We start from the raw sequence: 22229 nt of genomic DNA on the forward strand, positions 1-22229 counted from the left end.
AGTTGATAGTGCAATTAGAGTACGGCAGTATGAAAATTGTATATAGATAGTAGAAAGCGAGCATGGACAACTTTGAGGAAGGTTCGAATCGTGTTGATCATATCGCTTTACCAGGGTTGCTTCTACGCACTTGCTATAAAAACTGGGTTTTTGGAATTTTGATATCGTTAAATGTTTTAATGATATTTTGTACTAGTAAGTTACAAGAAGAGATTGTAAAGTAAGTGTTTGACACATAAAATCTGTCAATTTCACGTTCAGAGCGTCATGGTAATCGATTTTATGATTCGTGAGCGTCAGAGTGAGCGCTCACGAATCACAAAATTGCTAATTGTGATGCTCTGAAATCAGAATTGATAGGTTTTATGAATCAAACACATCCTTTACAACCACTTCTTGTAACATACTAGTATAAATTATCATTATAACATCTAATGATTTAAATGATAAACAATGATTTATAACAAGTGAGTGGAAGCAAGTCTGCTCTTTACCAAACTCCCCGGTTGGAGAGGGATGGTGAGAAGTGTCCCCCCCCCCTCACCACCACTGGTAAAAAGAGATGATCACCGATTTGCTCATGTACCGACGATGTGTTTGAAACAGTTCTATCGATTGTACCACACTCAAGTCGTTATCTGAAGGGATGTATCAAGTCGCAGGTTTGGAAATTGCAGCTTTTCTTCGTCTATCACGGTATGTGCTCCTGTCATCGTCGACTTGACGATCTCGAGGAGACACGGGTAGGGAAGCTGCTGCTACTGTACCTTTCGACAAATGACAGTCATCTCTTTTTGCCAGTGGTGGCGGTGGGGGAGGGGACACCACTCACCATCTCTCTCCAACTGGGGAGTTTGGTAAAGAGGGATGACCAACCCGACTCAAACCTTTTTCAAAATTGTCCTTGCTCGTCTCTATATACGACGTACTCTAACGGAACTATCAACTCTATACTTTGTAACCCTCGTCTAGGGTGACAATTAATAACCCACCCTTTTAACGTGTTTGCCATGAGCGTGTGCCTTGTCTGTTATGATTTGTTTTTGTTTTGGTCGCACGCTCGGCAACATACTCACCACTGCTTTATTTATAAATATTTTAATTTGTTATTTTCATCGTAGATTTTATTCGTGTAGGCATGTTTTTAGGATTAGAATATAGTGTAAAAATTATCGTTCAAAATTGTCTCGCGTGTAGAATAAAGTTAGGTCCCATTTCTCCTCCCGCTGCAAAAGAAGGCGAAAAACATAAGCAGCACAACATTCGAGCGCGGTTGCAGGAGAACGATGGCGGTTGTTGTATTGTCCGTGATTGTCAAGTAGTACAGGGAGAAGAAAGTTACGAGCCACGGTAGGAAATCGACGCGTTTTTTGCCCCGTCCGTTTCAAGTGAAAACGAGAAGTTGGAGTGCCGTTTTCGTGGCGTGTGTCCGCTGGAGGGATAATTCCCAGCACCGTCGCGTGGAAGTGACGTCGTTTCCCCGAAAAGTGCCGTGGTTCGTGAGCTGAAGTGAAGGGTGTCGGATCGCCGCCAAGGGAAGCTAAATTTCAAGGATTTTTCCGCTTCCCGGCTAAACCCCAAGGATCCCCGAACACCCACCGTCCTCACTGCGGTGGCTCAGCCAGTAGAGCCAGTCTCGCCACCGCAGTTAAGAGCCAAGGAGGGACGAAGCAGGCAGAACCGAAGGAGCGTTCGCCTGGGTAGTGCGCTGCGGTGACTACCGGGACCATCTACGGCGAGTAGTTGGTCCGGTGCTTCGTCACCATCGTCGCCGAGGGGGTTCCGATAAAGGAGCCTTGCTCATCCCCCCCGCTAAACGCCAAGGACCGCTGCTACGCAGCTAAAGTGAAGGAGAAAACGCTCGGCACAGACCGTGTCTGGAGCCAACGTAAAGCAGTACGATCTGCAACCGCCGCCGCTATCGTCGAAGGGCCCCACCGAGTGACACCGAGGATAACGAGGAGAAAAGGGAAAGGTTAGAGGATAATAGACGTCTTAAATTGTACTTTTCTTTCTCTTTTCTTAACAATCCATCCAAATCCGAACGTCTTTGGGGGAAGTACTCTGCTCGTAGCCGCCCCGCCGGGGTAAATCGGGCCAGCTATAGGCTGGCAAGTAAGCCGCAACTTACAACTTTTATCTCCTCATCTATCGTATAAAAATGACCACTTTAGTCTGTTATTTGAAATTAGCATCTTCAACTATGTAAATCGTTAACTTCACACAGAAGTAATACAAACAAAATAGTTAAAGTACTTGTGGAGTTGTTTTGAAGACTGTCTTGCCCCCTTTGGCAGTGTTCGAACCGTTTTTGACTGGCAATAAAGGCAATCCTCCGTTAGAAAGCCCGGGAATCCACAACGTTCACCGAACATCTTCTGTTCCCTGGTGCAATCCCTAAAATCGTGCCCACTAGACTGATGCAAAATTTGAAATTTTCGCTCCACAGTGGTCCAAACGGTTTCAAATCGGGTCCTGATTTGCCTCCGAAAGTTTAATCTCATTTGATAAGAAACTGACTTGGCACAAACCATTTGAAGTTTATATGGAAATTACTATGGGAAATCAAAACTTTTTGTTCATTGTCTTCTAACATTTTTACATATTGTTCTGTTAACAAATTGTATTGCTATTCTTATGGGAATTTTTATCAGCTACAACTTTGCAGAAAATCGTTTTTCAGTCAAACGTTAAATTAAATAGTTATTAATTATTTAAGAGATTGATAATCTTATGGCAAGATTAAGCAACTGTATTGTGAGCAACACTGTATTCATCAGTGTGACATAGTAGCCATGATTTTTGTCCTCTATTCTACGCGCCATAAGCACCAATGTTGCCTGCTGAACAGTTGATTGAGCATAATCATAAGACATCAGTTACTTGAATCATTAATAATTTTTGTTCTTTACATTTGATCGAAAAGTGGTCTTCAGAAAAGTTGTAACTGAGAAAATTTTCAACAAGCTAAGCTATCATTTTCTAAAGTAGAGTGAACTGGTGAATTTTCAGATGTATATGAACCGAAATTATGATTTCTTCATACTAATTCCCATATAAACTTCAAATGGTTTGTGCCAAGTCAACTTCTCACTAAATGAGTTCAAATTTTGGGAGGCTAATCAGGGCCCAATTTGAAATCGTTTGAGCACTGTGGAGTGGAAATTTCAAATTTTGCATCAGTCTATATAGTGCCCACCTTCATGGCATTCTTCCTCACCGGAATGTGCGAACTAACGATGCTGTGTAGGGCACTAGTTCCACTGGGACCAGGATATGTTCTCCTCGGTTGTTGTGTATTGTCCGGCTTCGGTTTCGGTTTGGTGAAATTTGTGTGCTTCTGGTAGTTCTGGTTTCCATTTTGTTGTTATTGTTTGCAGTAACGCTTCTGGTTCCGCTGATTTTCTGGTACCTGTCTCCATTTTTCGTGGAACGACCGTCAATAGTCTGACCTCATCAATCTGCACTACCTCTTTCCTAGAAAACCTCACGTCCTTCCTCTGGTGCCAGTTTATCGAACTGGCTTACCATGATCTTTCATTTTAGGTATTGAGTCGAGAAAATAATGAAATATGATTTTTTTTCGGAATTGGAGTGACGTCTAGACACCGTAGATCGATGTCCGACGCCATATTGAAATCCAATATGGCGGCCTCCGGTTTCCGATAAAGTGTGGAGTACTGTCAAATACCCTTCAATATGGGTATTTTCAGAATCGGGGCGCCATCTTGAAATCCAATATGGCAGCTTCCGGTTTCAGGAAAAGTGAGTACAACTGTCAAACACTCTTCAATATGGGTATTTTCGGAATCAGAATGACGTCTAAAGACCATAAATCGATGAAGTAATGAAATTGGGTTGTTAGCGGAATGCTAAATAAAACAGCAAAAGGGTTTATCTTCCATTTAATTCCACTTAATTAATTTTTGTATCCATGACAGATACGTATTTCGACTACAATGTGCAGTCTTCATCAGTGTCATTCCCACTAAAGAACTTATCAAAATCTAACCCCCTTAAGTACTCATCCCCTAGGTAAAAAAGTCAAGATCATAGGTATAAAAATGAAACTACAATGTGTTGAATCGGAACCTACCTAACTAATAAAAACCAAAGATTTAAGTAAGCTAAAGGAGAAAAATCTATACAACTTTTTTTCAATAATGAAATAAATTCCTTCTGAACAATTAAAAATAACCTACCTTCTGCCATAATTATCAGTTATATACTTCAAAATAACACAAATTATAATCCACCGGAAGAGTCAACATTACTTCGAAATAACAGAGCTTCCGTTTTCGTACTTACATTTTCAGTTAGTCAATCAGTAAGTAGTACATGTGTATTCTCATTTCAACATTAGATCAGTGCACGAAGATATGCTGCACTTTTCTCTCATCCGTAAATGTTGACAGTTTTGGCTTCCATTCGTTGCCATCTCTTTTACTCAGAGAAAAAAAAATTGGAACTAAAAAGCGAGGTTAGGGACCGTGCACTGCTCTATCAACTATTATCATCGACTTTTGTCACACGCACACATGTTCTAGAATGAACATGAACATGAAGAAACTTTGTGCATACATTAGTACAGCGTTCGCCAACGTGCAGCTAGCGAAGCATAAGAGACATATTCCATCGTTTCCATCGCATGCAGCCAGCAAGCCGTGCTTTGGCGAACGCTGCTTGAATAAACATTGTAGTCTATGAATTCAGATATCTCAAATATATGAAATTATATGTCATTGAAACTTTTACATTTGATTGAAGATAAATGGTACATTTCAGAAAGTAAATGACTTTTTGCTAAAACTTGCTACTTTTTGAGAAACCGGATTATGAAAATCATGGTAATTTTCACTATTTTGGCTAATATTTCGCTTGTACCCAAAACATTGGGAACTCTTCCTTAAAACTTGCAAATTATCCGACTTAAAAGATGCACGGCGTAAAAAATGAAGGATTTGTCGTTTGTATGGAAAATAGTACAAAAACGTAAATTTCAGCTATATTTTACAATATTCACTATATCTTTGTTGTTTGAAGACCTAGAACTTTGAGTGATTGGGCATTTTTTTATATTTTTTAATGTTCTACAACTTTGCCGAAGACACAAAACCTCTAGTATGTGAAATAAGAAAGTTAGTATCGCAGCACCATCTATGCGGATAAAATTGGAACTAGTTTCCATTACCAGATGAAAGCGCATGTTAAACCGAGAAACTTTGCGAAAGACACTATTTTAATATAATGCAAACCCAATGCGCTAGAGGTTTTGTCTTGCTAATTTCGTTTCCTGGCCCAGTGTGCAATGGCTGCCATTTTGAATTCGAAATAGAGTTGGACATCGATCGATTTTCGGCATCTTCACGTCGCCCCCGTTCCAAAAATACCCATCACTACCCAAGTAACATTGCAAGTTTTATCGAGTTTTTAAAGAACACTTCAAGGCTAAACCATGGTCTTCAAGAGCGTTATAAAACCGAAATTGTTGCTTGGGTAGAAGTCACTTAGGTACTTCCAAATATGAAGTTTAGCACAAAAATTCGAGCTACTTTGAGTCAGCGGGGAAATTCCGTCAAAACAATACAATTTCATTTATTCGTTGGCTAGAAAACGACCAGCGGCAGCTCGATCGCGACAGAATGTGAGAATGACATGACAGACTTTTTTCGTCAATCTTGTCGTCCAACGTACGTGAAACAACTAATAGCGAATCCGTTTATTATTCAGTTCCAATCTGGATCGGGTATCAAGATTGGGTCTGCCTGTTTTTTTGACTAACGTCAGTTTGGTCGTTTGTTTTTAAAACCTACCTCAGGTTGAGGTTGTTTGCACTGACAAAAAGTTCAGTTTCGCACTGGGTGGGAACTAGTTCCAACCCAATAATAAAAGAATTCGACAGTGAGTTTGCATAAGCGCGATGATCGATTCTCTTCGTCGATTTTCTCTTTTGTTAATATCTCGCTAGAATTAACGTTTCTCGGTGCGTTTTCTGTTGCTTTTGATAGCCAATATAACCAGTTACAACTCTGCATTGAACAAATTGTAGAAAATTGTTTTGCTTAGCTGTATCAATGCAAAGAGAAAGTCGATGAAGAGAATCGATCATCCCGTATACGTATTTATGCATGCTCAGTGTCGAATTCGCTATAAGTTGTGCTGGAAAAGATCACGCAACAGATGTTTCGTGACCAAATCTGCATTGATCGATTCTCTTCATCGACTTTCTCTTTCGTCAATAACTCAGCTGCAAAACATTTCCCTGTTGTGTTTGACGTTTTGGACGCTAGATAAGAACCTCTTTTATCAAACTATGTGGTAGAATTAGAGCGAAATCTGTTTGCATAGCAGTGGTTATGAAAAGAGAAAGTCGATGAAGAGAAACGATCAAAGCAGATAGGACCATTTGAAATGTTCATCGAGAAATGAGAGAAAGACTATTGGCAAATCAAAGTTGGCACTCGTGGAGAATAGAAGAACTATGAGAGTGACGATGGTTTCAAAATTGTACACGTTGAGGTATACGAGAGCAATCTTAAAATACTTTTACTTTTCAGCGGAACTTCCTGGCATTCATAACATTTAAATCGAAACACTAAATTCGTGACAATCACAACAATCTCGGAATCTCGGACAGACCGACACACCACTGGTTACAAGTTCCACGCCAAATGACGACTCGGGAAAACTCAACCTTATCCATTGTTATGAACAATCCTTCACATTTTTTTCTAAAATTTGGCCATTTTAGATCTTGTAACGTTTACAAAATGGCGTCTTTGATATTTAAAAAAAAATGTAGTACAGTAACAGCATTTCTGGTGATTTTTCAGGGAAAAATATACATTTTTTTTCAAGGGATTTTAACTGCTCGCATACAAAAAATAATACAAAACTCATCAAAGTGACCAAAAGTTCTTGTTCTACAATTTTTGTGAATTTTTAAGTGTTCACAATTTCCCCTCCACTCCAAAAGTTTGAAAACTGAGCTTTTTTTAAAATAAATCTTAAACATCATTCGAGGGCATTTAGGAATATTTCGGTTTATAACATAGTTTTGGAATTGTTACTTGATAATACTAAAAATATTTATTTTAAATATTTTTGCCAGAAAAAAAAAACTTAATTTTTCTCGACAACTTTGCCACTGGCATCATTTCGATTAGAATGCCGATTCCATGCTATAATTTTTTGAAAAATTTGAAAGACGCCATTCTAATAATGTTGCAAGATCCAAAATGGCCGAATTTTAGAAAAAAAAATGTTCTAAACAAACAAATATGCAAAGTTTCATGCAAATCGGATATGGTCGAGTTTTTCCGATTCGTCATTTGGTGTGGAACTGCTCATATTGGTTATTTCACCAGCCATTTAATAACGATTGCTTTACAAACAACAGAGATAGTGGAACAGTCCTATTGTTGCGATACGTTAGAAACGTTAGGAGCCTATTGTTGTGTATGGAGACCTCCATACACATCAATAGGCTTCTAACGCTACAAACGTACCGCATCAATAGGACTGTTTCCCCTACAGTGTTTCTAATGAGAATAAAATTTAAGGTGTCGTGACACGCTCTGTACGATATCGTATACCATGATTTTTGTTACAATAATTTGGGTGATTTCTTTTTCAGTAAACTAATGATAACAAGTACAGAGTGAGCGGTGGAAGGAGAGAGCGATGAATAGTGACCTCACGTTAAATAGAGCTCTGGCAAAATTTGTGGAAGTGCCCTAAACCAGTACGGAATGAATGATTTTCTAATCACCTTAGAAACACCGATTGACATTTCCTCGAAGAGCTCAAAATAAATCCTCTCAGCCCATGTTAAGAGAAATCAAATAAACCGATCATTCCACGTCGGTGGTGAAAATACCCAAAGCAATGTCCAGCCAGAGTCGAACAACAACACTTACCATCATCCGACACCATCGGCAGGTTAATCCGGTGATGCCGTTGTACGCTTTGATTCGTTTCCGACACTTGGAACAGCGACCGTAGCAGTTGCCCTCGACCCAGTGATGCTGAAAGGTTGAAGTGGTTTTCGATTTCTTCGACTTGACGTAGGTGGCTATACAGGACGCTGGTGCACGCTGGACGCACCGTTCGTGGACCGTGTATTTGCACACTGGATGAACGAAAAAAATACAGAAGAGAAACGTATACATAATATGTATCAATAAACATGACCCCGTCACAGAGACAGTGAGGAGGGAGGAGGATGTGGTTTGAGGTTGTGTTGCGGTGGTGGACGACGACGGTTCAGGGACATTGGAAATACACCATCAGCAATGATTCGTCGGTATACTCACAGACACAGCAGAGTCCTTTCTTGCCCAAGCCGACCAGCATGTTGAGGCACATGTTGCAGTAGGCCGGTTTGCTGAAGTGCTTCAGTCGCCACACGTGGTAGCCGTCCTCTTTGAGGGTATTATCGACACCTACGGGTTCGATTACCCACAGCGTAACGGGTTGAATTTCCATCCGTCGCGGCAGAGACGAATAAACGTGAGGAAAAATAAATTCAAGTGCTTAATACCTTCACACAGGGGGAATGCGGGATGCGGTGAATGAATCTGTGGGATTTGGGGAAAATTCGGGCGAGGGGGTGTTATTTGTGTGCGTATTTTATTCAACGGCCAGTGTCCAAACAGAGTGACAGCGTTGTCGGTGGGGGAAAGGGAATCGCTCGAAGGCAGTTTCCCTGGTTGGTCATCGGTTCGTGTGGGAGACCCAGATCCAGTCAGTACTCATCATTATGCAAATTTCCTTCTATCAATAACGAACCAACTGAGAATAGCATTTGCATATACGTAGTTTGTCACCTTGTTTACTTTGATATGACAATTTCCAGTTTGATGCAATGGAGAGTTGTACAGTTGTGGGTTCGTTAGAGTTCTCTTCTACGACTCGGTCTGTCTGCGGGCGAATGTGAATGTGTAATGGAATAAATTTGTTTTGAACTTTGTGTAAATAATCAGGATGAATTTCCGTTTGTAACTAGGCGGGTTTGTTGAGGAAAATAGATATTGAATATTCATAAACTGAGTGAAATTTGGTGTTTTGTATTTGCAGCTTTTCATTTATGTGCGATTTAAGACCCCCTCCCCATTCGTAGGCAGTCATTTACAGTTAAGAATCCATCTTTGTACTAAACAGGAGGTGCAAAAAAGGAACCAATTGTATTTCTGATACACCCAAACGGCAAATGAAAAATTATATTACTGATTTGCATAAAAATGTACACATGATTTGTAATGTAGGAAGGCAAAGTTTTTAAATAGTTTTGTACTTTTAATGTCAGCTTCCCTTAATGCTGAGGAAAGCTTCAAATGAAATCTGAGGAGAGCGACGTCAGTCCGCATCGTACTCTCTTACCGTGCAAATCTATTTGCTTTTTTCTGAAGGAAGTGTTACTGCTACCTAAGGCTACAACAATTTTTAACAGCACTTTTCAGAGCTCAATATACCTGTAAATGTTCTACCTTGTTCGACTCTGATTCCTCTTGATAATCCGAGGTAATCCTGCTTGGATATCGATTTGAAAAAATCCTATTCGCTCCTTCAGATTCTTATAGTAATCTGCTTGGAAGTCGATTTGGATAAACGTTTTACTGCCGCCATGGCGCCTAAGCGCAAAATAAAAGGGTAATCGCTTGCTCCGCCTTCTGATAAAATTGATTTTAGCAATCAATTTGATTTGCTCACGGATGATGAGAATGATCCATCATACAGGAAAAATTCTAATAAATTTTCCCGGCTTAATGCCAAAAAGGAAATGATTTCCCCTATTGTGATAACCATTTCCGATTTCCATGCTCTTCGCACGGAACTTTTGAGCTTCGTGAAATTCATGTTTTCACTGCAAATTGGCCGTCGGGGTGGATGCCGTGTATTGGCTGAAACCTTGGACGGATTCAAACGTCTTCTCGAGTATCTTACTGAGAAGTGGCACCATTTTTTTTACTTACGACACCAAAACTAAGCGTGTGTTGTTGTGTCTTGAAATGTCTGCCCAGTGGTGAATCCCTGGATCAGATCAAACATGAACCTGAAAAATTACTTGGTGTTGAGCCACTCCAAGTAAACAAAATGAAAATGAAATCCCGGCCTGGCGATTCACGTAGCGGGATTTCTAATGATTTTTTTTTATTTAGTTCACTTCAAGTCTAGTGAACTAAACAACCTTAAGGCCTTAGAAAAAGCTAGCCTTATGCTCCATGTCCGAGTGAAGACTGGAGGAAGTTTCCAAAACCTCACCCAGTGCCGTAAGTGCCAGGGATGGGGCCACGAAACAAAAATTGCTACATGCCAGCTAAATGCATGAATTGTGGTGATTCCTCTCACGCAAAGGACGACTGTCATGTGAAGGAAGATCCTAAGAAATTTAAATGTTCAAATTGTGGTGAAAACCACAAATCCAATTTTTGGGAATGTAAGACTCGCAAAGCGATCCTACAATCGCGTGCTTAGTGACAGCGGTCAGCGAGGAACAAATTCTACATTCGTACCCGCAGGTCCAAACATCACCCTGCTTCAAATTCTTCACCCATACCTGCTCTCCTCGCTGCTAACAATGTTCAGCAAGTAAATGGAGTTACCTATGCTGCTATTAGGGTAGAATTCAAAATACTAGCCAAGGTAATTCTAACGGAAATTTTACTAATCCTAAAATAGAATTTTTACCGAAATCATTAATTGACATGATTACTGATATACTAAAAACTAACTCCATGTTTAATGCTATTCAAACTGTAGTTAAATTTGTGAACAATACCGTCATGACTTTGAAATTCAGTAATGCATTTTAAATCATTAAATAATTTAAATTGGAATGCTCGGTCTCTTAAAGATAATGAAGACGGGCTATTTAACTGTTTGAGAGTTCATAACGTGCCTATCGCCGTTATGACTGAAACGTTCCTTAAACCTGACCATAAGTTAAAAAGGACGCAAATTATTTCATTTATAGAAATGATCGTCTTGATGGAGCCTGTGGTGGCGTTGCTATCATTGTTCATAGACGAATCAAACATAAAATTCTTTCTTCATTTGAAACCAAAGTTTTTGAAACTTTGGGAGTTTCTGTCGAAACTAAATTTGGGCAACTTACGTTTATAGCTGCCTATTTGCCATTCCAATGCTAAGGCCAGCAAAAGAATTTTCTCAAGGGTGACCTTCAGAAACTTACCCGTCATAGGTCTAAATTCTCATTCTTTCAACGCGCATGGAATAATGCTCAAAGCAATGCCAATGGTAATATTCTGTTTGATGATTGTTCTATTCAATATCCAAACTGCCCAACATGCTTTTCTTCAGTTAAAAATCCCTAAACTTATAAGACTACTTTATATGCCCCGGAACCGCTGAGTTTCTGAAGGGAACCCCCTAAACCCCAAGCTGCTGGTCTTAACCAACGGCAGCTCCCGGGGTGGGCACTCAATTCCCTTGTAGGTTCCGGGTCTCAGGGCGTATTGGCGTGGGAGAGTTTTCGGATGTGAGGAGACCTGAAATTATGTTTTTTTTTTATTACCTGGTATTTTATTGGCCGGCGATGACAGTGGGGCGGAGCAGTATCGAACGGTGAACGGCTGGGGGTTCGGTCGAAACTGGCCGGGAAGCGGTGATGTTAGCAGGTGGTCCGGGCGACCCTGGCCGGGATACGGCGATGGTAGACGCCCGTGTGAGTTTGCCTGTAATCCTGGCTCTAAACGGCGACGAAGGTAGCCCGGGAGGTATATCGGGTGCTGATCGGCTGCCGGGTGGGCAACGGGAGGACTTGAATGGCCGGGGTGATCTGGGCTTTGACGGGTAGTCAACCTGCAATGGGCCTTCTACGAAGGACTGACTGTCCGCAATGCGGTGGCGATTGATTCCCGACTGATGATCAGCTGGCCAGCTGGCGGACTCACCGGGCAGATTCGTGAATAGCCGGGTAACTTGGCCGGTGCCAGGTTGATTCGGCCGTCGATAGAATAAGCCAGGGGCGACTAATTGTGGGTTGACCGTGAAGCCGGGTATTGATTTAATCTGGAGTGGCAGCACTGCGGCGAAAGTCGTCGGACTGAATAACAAGCGGTCCGATACTCAGGACCCCGTGATAACCGGATCACTTGACCGGTGAACGGGTGATAGTCAGATCTCCTAGCGCTCCAGAAAACAAAGCGTTCTCACACCGCGTGGCTTGGACTGATGGCGGGGGTGACTAAAATTTCACCCCACACGCAACAAACTTTCCTTGTCGCTTCTACGAGGGCTCACGACTTACTGCCTAAATCCACTGACCGTCGGGCTCTCTCTTACCTCTTCACATCGACCGTGGTGTTGCGTTTCTCTCCATCCGCCCCCGATCGTAGGCAGCCTTCACTCCTATCTCGTAGCTTCTAATACAACCCTTACACAAGATCCACACATTTCGAAACCGATTGCGCCCCACTTTGAATCGGCCGTTATTTCACTACAATTTATTGGCCCTACTCCCCACATCAATATTTTAAACAATACTATGTTACCCACCGGTAACAAACTATTGATTTGGTCTTAACTGGTTCATGTAAACTTTGTAGCCAATTGGTTACTCATGCTGACTTCGGTTCTGATCACCTGCCAGTAACTTTTGAAATATCCCAAGAAATAATTTCTACTCCGAACAGCTCTACTTTCAATTACCATAGAGTTGATTGGGAGCAATATCGAACATTTATGTAACATAACTATGATCCAAACATTCTTTTGGTGGTGTTAATTATGCTCTTGAATCTCTGACTACTGCTATAGTTGAAGCAAGAGCTGCCTCAGTACCAAAAGGCGAGGTTAAATTCGATTCAATTATAATAGACGATGATCTTCAACTCTTGATCCGTTTAAAAAATGTCCGTAGGAGGCACTATCAAAGAACACGCTATCCTGCCCTCGCTATTCATGAAAGTTATCTGGCGGAATTTAAAATAAAGAGCAAAAAGCGATTCTCTGCCCTGAGGAACAAAACTTTTGATAATAATGTTCCGAAATTGGACCCGAGTTCCAAACCCTTTTAGAAGCCCACAAAAAATTTCAAAAAATTTCAAAAGCCTATTCCAGTGCTAAAATAATGTGATAAAATATTGATCACAAAGCACAGTACGGAAAAAGCACAGAAATATGCTAAGCAGTACGAGAATTCTTGTGATTTCAGTTTGGATCTTGAAGGCTGACTAAAAGTAAATTGGTACGCACAAAAAAACCTGTAATTCGTGATTCAATATGCTTAAAAAGTCCATTAATGGTTGCTTAACAGTACTTTTATTAAAACTTTAAAGTTTCAGCATTTGATGGTTACATTTCTCCAGTTCGAGCTAAATCTCGAACCTTCCTCTTGATGAAGACCATCAGTACCCGCACAGTGGAAACGGACACGGAATCAGCGCATTTCTTTCATTTTGCCCGCATTTGCTGGATGTCCTTGACTACCCCGCCGCTTTGTCGATGTCGCTGCTTTGAAATTGCCCAGTAGTTTTTCGATTGGTTCCGGGCAATTCGGAGGATTCATTAGCTTGGGGACAAAATCGATCTTGTTGGCAGCATACCACTCCAGAATCACCTTGGAGTAGTGGCAGCTGGCTTAATCGGGCCAAAAGATGACTTTGCCCCTATGCTTGCGGATGAACGGCAATACACGCTAATTCAGACATTCTTCGATGTAAACTTGGGATGTCATCGGGGAGGATGTGACGAATGGTTCCGTTTCAGACCACCACTGCGAATCGCTTGCCAAATCATGGCCTTCTTCGCAAACTTGTCGGCAAACATGAACTTGAATCTTCCCGGCACATCCCCACGTCCAGTCGCGATGTAAAACTTTTGACCATGAAGCTGCTTAAAATCGAGTTTGACGTATGTTTCGTCATCGATCAAAGTTTCGTCAAAACACGGTCGTACAAGAGCCTTGCACGCTTTTTGTCCATGGAATTCTACTTCATGTGCCGGATCGGATGTTTACTGGCTTTGTACGACTTGTATCCTTCCCTGGTAAAGATATTCCGCACCGTTTGCAAGTTGGCGTTGTACCTTCTGGCCACACCTCGGATCGAAAGATCTGGGTTGGCTTTAACGCACCTCAACACCTTTGCTGCGATCCCTGGATCCAGGTTTTTCGTAGGTCCGCTGATTTCTTTCCACACTCAGGGTTTCTTTGTAGGCTTTTGAGCACTCGACAAACTGTTGTTTTCGGCATCTTCAGCACTTTAGCTAGCTTGGAACTGGACCAGTCCGGATTTTCCAGGTGTTTGTGCACAATATTTTTTCTTCTTTCGAGTTCCATTTGACGTCATTTTTGAACGCGATCGACTACTTTGATCAAACTTGTATCAGTTGTTCTCTATAGAAGTGTAAGCAAACCACTGTCAAAGATTTTCAATTCCCAACATTAGAGGCGTGCTAGCGGCGCGCGAGGGGCAGGAAAATATTTTTGATGATTCCTGGAGGACTGATTTGGACGAAGTAAGATCAATAACTAAAAAGTTTTAAAATATGAAAACTCCAGGTGATTATGGAATTTTCTAATGCTCATAAAAAAATTTGCAGAGTACCTTGTCTTTCATGGTAAAATTATTTAACAGATGTTTCCATTTGGCATACTTCCCAAGCAAAGTAAAATAACTACCTGATAACATCTTGAAAACAAGTATTGTTATTCCTGATATAATTTTGTTTTCAGTTGTTATTGCATAACAAATTTAGTTATCAACCTTGACTAATTTTGTTATCAGTTTTTATCATGAAAGAATATTAAATTATGCAAAGTTTCAAATATTATTCGCATATCAAGAAAAAAAAAAAAACAATGCCAAACATATTCCAGTTATCAGCGTAAGCCTTTAATACCGAATCGATAAAATTATTTGAAATTTGTTGAAAAAATTGCATGGATCACACAATTTGTTGTTTTCAATGATAACTAAATTAGTTATTTTTGTGATTTAATTTAAAGCAAACGGTAAATGAATATACGCGTATTTCCAGGCACAGTAGAACTTTAATTGACCACGTTTATTCCAATTTTGATTCCATTTGTTCAGTTACGGATACTGATTTGAAAATAACCGATCATGAGACTTTAGTGATTAATGTCTTAGACCATGTTAACGATAACGATAATTTTGTAAAATTGAAGTGCTGGAGGAAATATTCGAAGCAAGCTGTTTCAAATCTTGTTGAGAGAAGCCTGGATTTTCCATTCGCGGCCGGTAACTTAGATGAATCTACAGCTGTTCTTAATAACGCTTTGAAAACGTGTACCAATCAACTAGTTGAGCAAAAGTTTGTTTCTTTGAAAAACTCGAACAGCTGGTACAATTTGGATCTTTTGCGTCTTAAACGGAAAAGAGACAAATGGTACAAAAAGTTTTGTAGATCTAATAATGACAATCATTGGAGTAGGTACACAATCGCGCGTAATAAGTATTCACAATCGATAAAGAAAACTCGTTGTGAATATGTTCAAAGGAAGATTGATCAGCATCAAAACAACAGCAAAGAGTTATGGAAAATTTTGAAATCTTTATTAAAACCTAGTAATTGCAAACCACGGTCCATAACTTTTAATGGCACATTAGAACAGTCAGAACAAGTAATTGCATCTAAGTTTAATGATTATTTCGTAGACAGTGTTTCATTGATTAATCAATCTATTGAATTGGTCGATGAACCTGACGAAATAAAACAGCCAGTTAATAGTAGTTGCAGATTTGAAGTTTTTCACCCAATTACATTAGATGAACTTAGAGTTATTTGTTTTTCATTAGGAAAATCGGCTGGAGTAGATAATGTTAATGCTAGAGTTATTCAAGATTGCTTTCATGTCATTGGCCACATCATTCTGGACCTTATTAATAAATCGTTGCAGAATGGACATGTACCACAAATTTGGAAGGAATCCTTAGTGGTTCCTATTGTTGTTGTAAGTTGCTGGAACGATTAAAGCCGAAGAGTTTCGTCCCATCAACATGTTGCACACTTTAGAGAAAATCTTAGAACTTGTTGTTAAAGGCCAGCTGTTGGAGTATTTGAATAGCAACTCTTTGTTGATACCAGAACAATCGGGATACGATTGTTGCTGTTTTTTGGATCTGAAACGCGCTTTTGAAACAATTTCTAGGCCCTTACTGTTAAGTACAATCAAGCGCTTTGGAATTACGAGTACTGCATATAAATGATTTGAAAGCTATTTGTCTGACAGAACTCAACGGACTGTTTTTAATGATTCTGTTTCCAGTCCCTTGGGGAACAACCTTGGAGTGCCCCAGGGAAGTGTATTAGGGCCCCTTTTATTTATTATGTATATTAATGACTTGCGACGTGTTTTACGGTTTTGCGACATTAATCTTTTTGCAGATGATACTGTGTTATTCATTGCAGCTAAGGATTTAGAAGTTGCTGTCTCACACTTGAATGAAGATTTGCAGTATCTAAGTAGATGGTTGAAGTGTAAGCAGTTAAAATTGAATACAAGTAAAACTAAATTTATGGTGATTTCGCGGAATCGATTAAATGAGAACGTCTCTTTTGTAATTGATGATGAGACTATTGATCGCGTTCAGGATATTAAATATCTTGGCGTGATTATTGATGACAAACTTAAGTTCAACTCTCACATTGACAATGTCATCAAGAAAATTGCCAAGAAGTATGGAATTCTATGTCGATTGAAAAACGATTTAACTATTGCCAGTAAAATACAGCTATACAAATCAATCATCTCTCCCCATCTACAGGGTGCGTGACGAATTTTTGCAGTAAATGGCATATTTGAGAAAAAATAAACCAGTTAGTTATTCTAGCAATGAATTTTGTGCGCTTTATTTTCTTTCGCAACATATGGAAGTTGTAAGTAAATTTATTCAAAAAAATTGACTTCCCTTTCGACGACTGTAGTTAGACGCTTCCGGAAACTGCAGTATGCACGTTTTAAAATGTTTCGATCCATAGATGTCATCACTGCCTTGATTTTAGCTTTTAGCGACTTAAGTGTGGTGTGAGGGGTTCTATTGGTATCCCGTTGGACGACGCCCTATACAAAATAATCCAACGGATTGATATCGGGACTGCTTGGGGGCCAAATTTCTTCCTCCCAAATTTACGAAATATTTTCCGTAAGCCATTTCTGTGCTTTATTAGCAGTATGAGCACGTGCTCCGTCTTATCACTTTCCCAAGCCTTTTTTAATATTATACACTGTTCTTTCAGACACATTTACCGACCGAATTATTTTTTTCATGCATACTCCGGCGCGCAACAAAGCGACAACGGTTGACAGATTGCTCTCTTGTTTCGACATCTTTACGTTTACTCAACATTGTTTGTTTAAATCTTACACCTAACAGTATAAGCTATCCAGTGCTGCCAAATATATCTAAATCATGATGCACAAGCATGAGAAATTACTATTTGAAATTTACTGCAAAAATTCGTCACGCACGCTGTAGACTTTTGCCCTTCCATTTTATTTCTGTCCAATGCAACACAAATATCGAGATTACAGCGCTTGCAGAATAAAATAATGCGTTTGATTTTGAGATGTAATAGATTCACTTCCTTAACTTTGATGCTAGACGCCGTACAATGGTTGTCGGTGAAGCAAAGAATTGTATATTTGACTATGGTGTTCATTTTTAAAGTAGTTAGCGGTTTGCTACCTCGATATTTGTGTGATCGAATTGAAAGAGGAAGTGACTATCATAGATATATTTAATACTAGAAACGCGGATGAAATAAGAACACCACATTTCTTGACTTGTGCTTCACAGAATTCATTATTTTTCAAAGGAATAAATGTTTTCAATTCGATGCCTAGACACATTAAACGTTCAACAACATTAGCAGAATTTAAGAGACATTGCATTTCACACGTTAAAACTGTCTTTTGAACGGTTATCCAGTGATTTTTTTTTTATGAATTGACAAATTATGTATCTTTTTTTTTTTTTGTAATTACTGTATTTGTACAGGCTCAATCGAATAAACTTTACAGAGCCGAGTTATCCTTTGCGTTATACATTGTTACTGTCTTATATTTAAAGTTAAAGGAACTGGACCGAATACTCGCGGTCGTCTCGAGGTTAGTGGAGATTTACAATTTTTTGGATGGGAAAAGGGAAGAAGCAGGTTTTAAATGTGGTTTACGATATAACTATTTAATTAATCCTAAAGCATGAAATTATTTCTATTCATCTTGAAAACAAACATTGAAAAAAAAAACCCCAGACGTACAAAACACAAACTAAACACAAGGTTAATCAAACTTACAATCTAAGGTTAATATCCTTAAAGTAAACATATATGAGTTTCATAAACTCCAGATCGCGTCTAGCCAAAATATCCCGAACTGGAACATTAGGTTGTCTACCTCGAGCCCGAAGGGAATCATAAAAATGTGATCTGACTCCACGATACTCCACACAAGACCAAAGGATGTGATCAGCGTCCTGGTAACCTTGTCCACATTCACAGAGATTGCTGTCTCCCAACCCCACACGGAACAAGTGAGCGTTTAGACAATAGTGATTGGACATGAGACGAGACATCACGCGTATGAAGTCTCGACTCAAGTCCAACCCTTTGAACCATGCAAACTTCGACACCTTAGGGATAATTGAATGTAGCCATCGTCCCAAGCTCCCTTCACTCCATTGATGTTGCCAGCTAACGAGCGACTGCTGACGATAAATAGAGAAAAATTCACTATAGGCGATCTGTCGATCATAAATGTCGCCTTCCATAGCGCCCACCTTCGCAAGTGAATCCGCCTTCTCATTGCCCAAAATTGAGCAATGCGAAGGGACCCACGCGAAGGTGATGATGAAAGAGCGCACGGATAAAGCACTAAGCAGTTCTCGTATTTTCAAGAGAAAATAAGAGAAGTGCTTTACCGGCCTAATGGAACGGATAGCCTCGACAGAACTGAGACTATCCGTAAAAATAAAGTAGTGGTGCGGAAGAAGTGAAGCAATAGTTTCCAAAGTGTAGTGAATTGCTGCCAGTTCAGCCACATACACAGAACAAGGAGCTTCAAGTTTTCGAGAGGCGCTATGAAATTCATTAAATACACCAAAACCAGCGGACTCCTCTATTAGAGATCCATCTGTGAAAAACGTTCTTGCAGAATCAACATGGCCAAACTTTGCAGCGTATAATGACGGAGCAATCATAGGACGATGATGCTCTGGAATTCCGCGGATTTCCTGCGTCATAGATAAATCAAAATTCACTGAATTGCCGAAATCGGAGAAGACTACACGATTGGAAATATTTCTTGAAGGGCTGACATCCTGTGTTAAATAAAGGTAGTACAAAGTCATAAAACATGTTTGAGGATTTAGCTCCAGAAGCTTCTCAAAATTTGCAATCACCAGTGGGTTCATTACTTCGCAACGGGTGAGGAGCCTCAGAGATAACTCTGAAAAACGGACGGATAGTGGCAACATGCCCGCCAGCACTTCGAGACTCATAGTATGAGTCGAGTGCATGCATCCTAACGCGATACGAAGACAACGATACTGGATCCGTTCCAGCTTGATGATGTGCGTTTTAGCTGCCGACTGGAAGCAAAAACTACCGTACTCTAAAACCGATAAAATCGTTGTCCGGTACAACGTCAGAAGATCTTGCGGATGAGCTCCCCACCACGTTCCGGTAATTGATCGAAGGAAATTGATCCTTAGTTGGCATTTTCGTCTCAGATACTCAATGTGGGATCTCCAGGTGCATTTGGAATCGAACCAGACCCCGAGATATTTAAAAGACATGGAATGAGTGATCGGTTTACCCAAAAGTTGAAGCTTCGGTTGTGCTGGGCTATGCTTCCTAGAAAAAACGACCAACTCAGTTTTCTCCGTGGAGAATTCGATACCTAGCTGAATAGCCCAAGTAGACAAATTGTCCAAGGTATCCTGTAAGGGTCCTTGCAGGTCAACCTCTTTTGGCCCTGTGATAGACACTACGCCATCATCTGCAAGTTGTCTCAACGTGCAATTGTCACTAAGACAATTGTCAATTTCTCTAACGTAGAAATTGTACAAAAGGGGGCTTAAACATGAGCCTTGGGGGAGACCCATGTAGCTAAATCGAAAAGCTGTAGAGTTTCCATGAGAAAAGCTCATATGTTTTTCTGACAGCAAATTGTACAAAAAATTATTCATTAATGGAGACAATCCACAAGCGTGGAGTTTCTCTGAAAGAACTTCAACGGATACTGAATCAAAAGCCCCCTTGATATCCAAGAACACAGAAGCCATTTGCTCTTTCTTAGCAAAAGCCAACTGAATTTCCGAGGAAAGCAACGCGAGACAGTCGTTCGTTCCCTTACCCCTACGGAAACCAAATTGAGTATCTGAAAGAAGGTGGTTCGTCTCAACCCATTTGTCGAGGCGAAAAAGGATCATTTTCTCCATCAATTTCCGAATACACGACAGCATCGCGATGGGCCTATACGAATTGTGATCCGACGCGGGTTTATCAGGCTTTTTAATGGCTATCACCCTCACTCGTCTCCAATCGTCGGGAACAATATTGAGCTCCAAGAACTGATTGTACAAGTTCAACATGCGCCTCTTAGCGACGTCTGGAAGGTTTTTCAGCAAGTTGAACTTGATTCTATCAGATCCCGGGGCAGAATTGCCACACGAAAGGAGAGCGAGTGAAAGTTCGACCATTGAAAAAGGCTGACTGATTTCGTCTACCGAATTCGCGGTTTCGTGAGGAATCAACTGCGACGGCACGGAATCCGGACACACTTTTCGCGCGAATTTAAGAATCCATTGATCCGAGCATTCCTCGCTTTCGTTGTTAGTAGACCGGTTACGCATTCTTCGCGCCGTACTCCAAAGCGTATTCATAGACGTTTCGCGCGACAATCCGTCTACAAACTGCCGCCAGTAACCCCGTTTTTTGGCCTTGATGAGGCTCTTGAGTTCGCGTTCAAGAGATGTGTATGCGTTGAAATGCTCACGTGTTCCGCGTTTCCGAAAAAGTTTAAACGCGTCGGACTTTTTACGGTAAACCTCCGTGCATTGTTGATCCCACCAGAGCGATGGTGTTTTCTTACGAATAGACGATCGCGGCACCGGTCGTGTTTGAGCTTGAAGTGCGCTGTCGACGATGAGATTAGAGAGGAAATTATATTCCTCCAACGGCGGAAGCTCTTCCACTGACGATACTGTATCGTCTATCGTGGATTGGAACTTAGTCCAATCGATGTTACGGGTTAGATCATACGCGACGTTAACGGATTCTGACGAGTTGAACCCACTGGCAATCGAAATTTTGATCGGCAAATGATCACTACCGTGCGGATCCTGGATTACATGCCAAGTGCAATCCAACGATAGTGAATTGGAGCAAAAGGTGAGGTCTAATCTGCTACCATTCGAGGATGGACCAGCCAAACGTGTTACTTCTCCATTGTTAAGGATTGTCATGTTGAAGTTGTCGCAGAGATCATAAATCAAAGTAGAACGGTTATCATCGTACAGTTCCCCCCAGCCTGTACCGTGGGAGTTAAAATCTCCCATGATCAACCATGGAGCGGGAAGTACCGCACATATGTCGAAAAGTTGTTTGCGATTAACAGAGACTCTAGGAGCAATATATACAGAAGCAATACAAAGGCTCTTACCTTTAATGGTAGCCTGACATGCGACAACTTCAATACCGGGGAATTCGGGAAGATTCACTCTATAGAAGGAATGGCACTTTTTGATCCCCAAAAGTACCCCTCCTCCACGTGAATCCTCACGATCCAATCGAATAATGTTAAAATCATAAAAAGGGAGATCAATTTCTGAAGAGAGCCATGTTTCACAGAGGGCAAATGCATCGCAATTATTGTTATGGACTAAATACTTGAACGAATCTAATTTCGGAATAAGACTTCGACAATTCCACTGTAGAACAGTGATCAAATCCCCGACCTCGTTTGGAAAATTATCCATCGAAGGAGATGATAGCTGCAAGAAGGGGCCATTTTGAAGTCAATTGCTTCAAGAAGGATTTCACAGTGGGAAGCAATGTGAGGACAATGCTTTTCAGAGGATCAGAAATGTTGAGGTATTTGAGAATACCGTCCACAATGTCATCAAATGAGAACAACCCAGATGAAGAAGGGGTTTCTGTTCTTAAAATTGGGGCATCAGGGGTTTTGGATGTCCCCGGAAGTGGTGGAAAATCCTGGGTATAGTCAGTTCTGCGGAATC

The 22229-nt window shown here is 40.6% G+C and overlaps 1 protein-coding gene across 1 annotated transcript in view; it reads right to left on the reverse strand.

Annotated features, from left to right (window-relative positions):
• The window catches only part of Dgk (diacyl glycerol kinase 1), a 440989-nt gene that overhangs the window by 38615 nt on the left and 380145 nt on the right, over positions 1-22229 (reverse strand). The window contains exons 12-13 of the mRNA XM_065230402.1: positions 8316-8444; positions 7920-8131 (exon numbers count right to left, since the gene is read on the reverse strand). Of these exons, the coding sequence (XP_065086474.1) occupies positions 7920-8131; positions 8316-8444 (341 nt within the window). The remainder of the gene's footprint in view (positions 1-7919; positions 8132-8315; positions 8445-22229) is intronic.

This window comes from Ochlerotatus camptorhynchus, unplaced genomic scaffold (genome assembly GCF_037179485.1).
Source record: "Ochlerotatus camptorhynchus isolate MF236.1 unplaced genomic scaffold, CSIRO-AGI_Acam_v1.1 ptg000330l, whole genome shotgun sequence".
In the NCBI taxonomy this organism is placed as follows: domain Eukaryota; kingdom Metazoa; phylum Arthropoda; class Insecta; order Diptera; family Culicidae; genus Ochlerotatus; species Ochlerotatus camptorhynchus.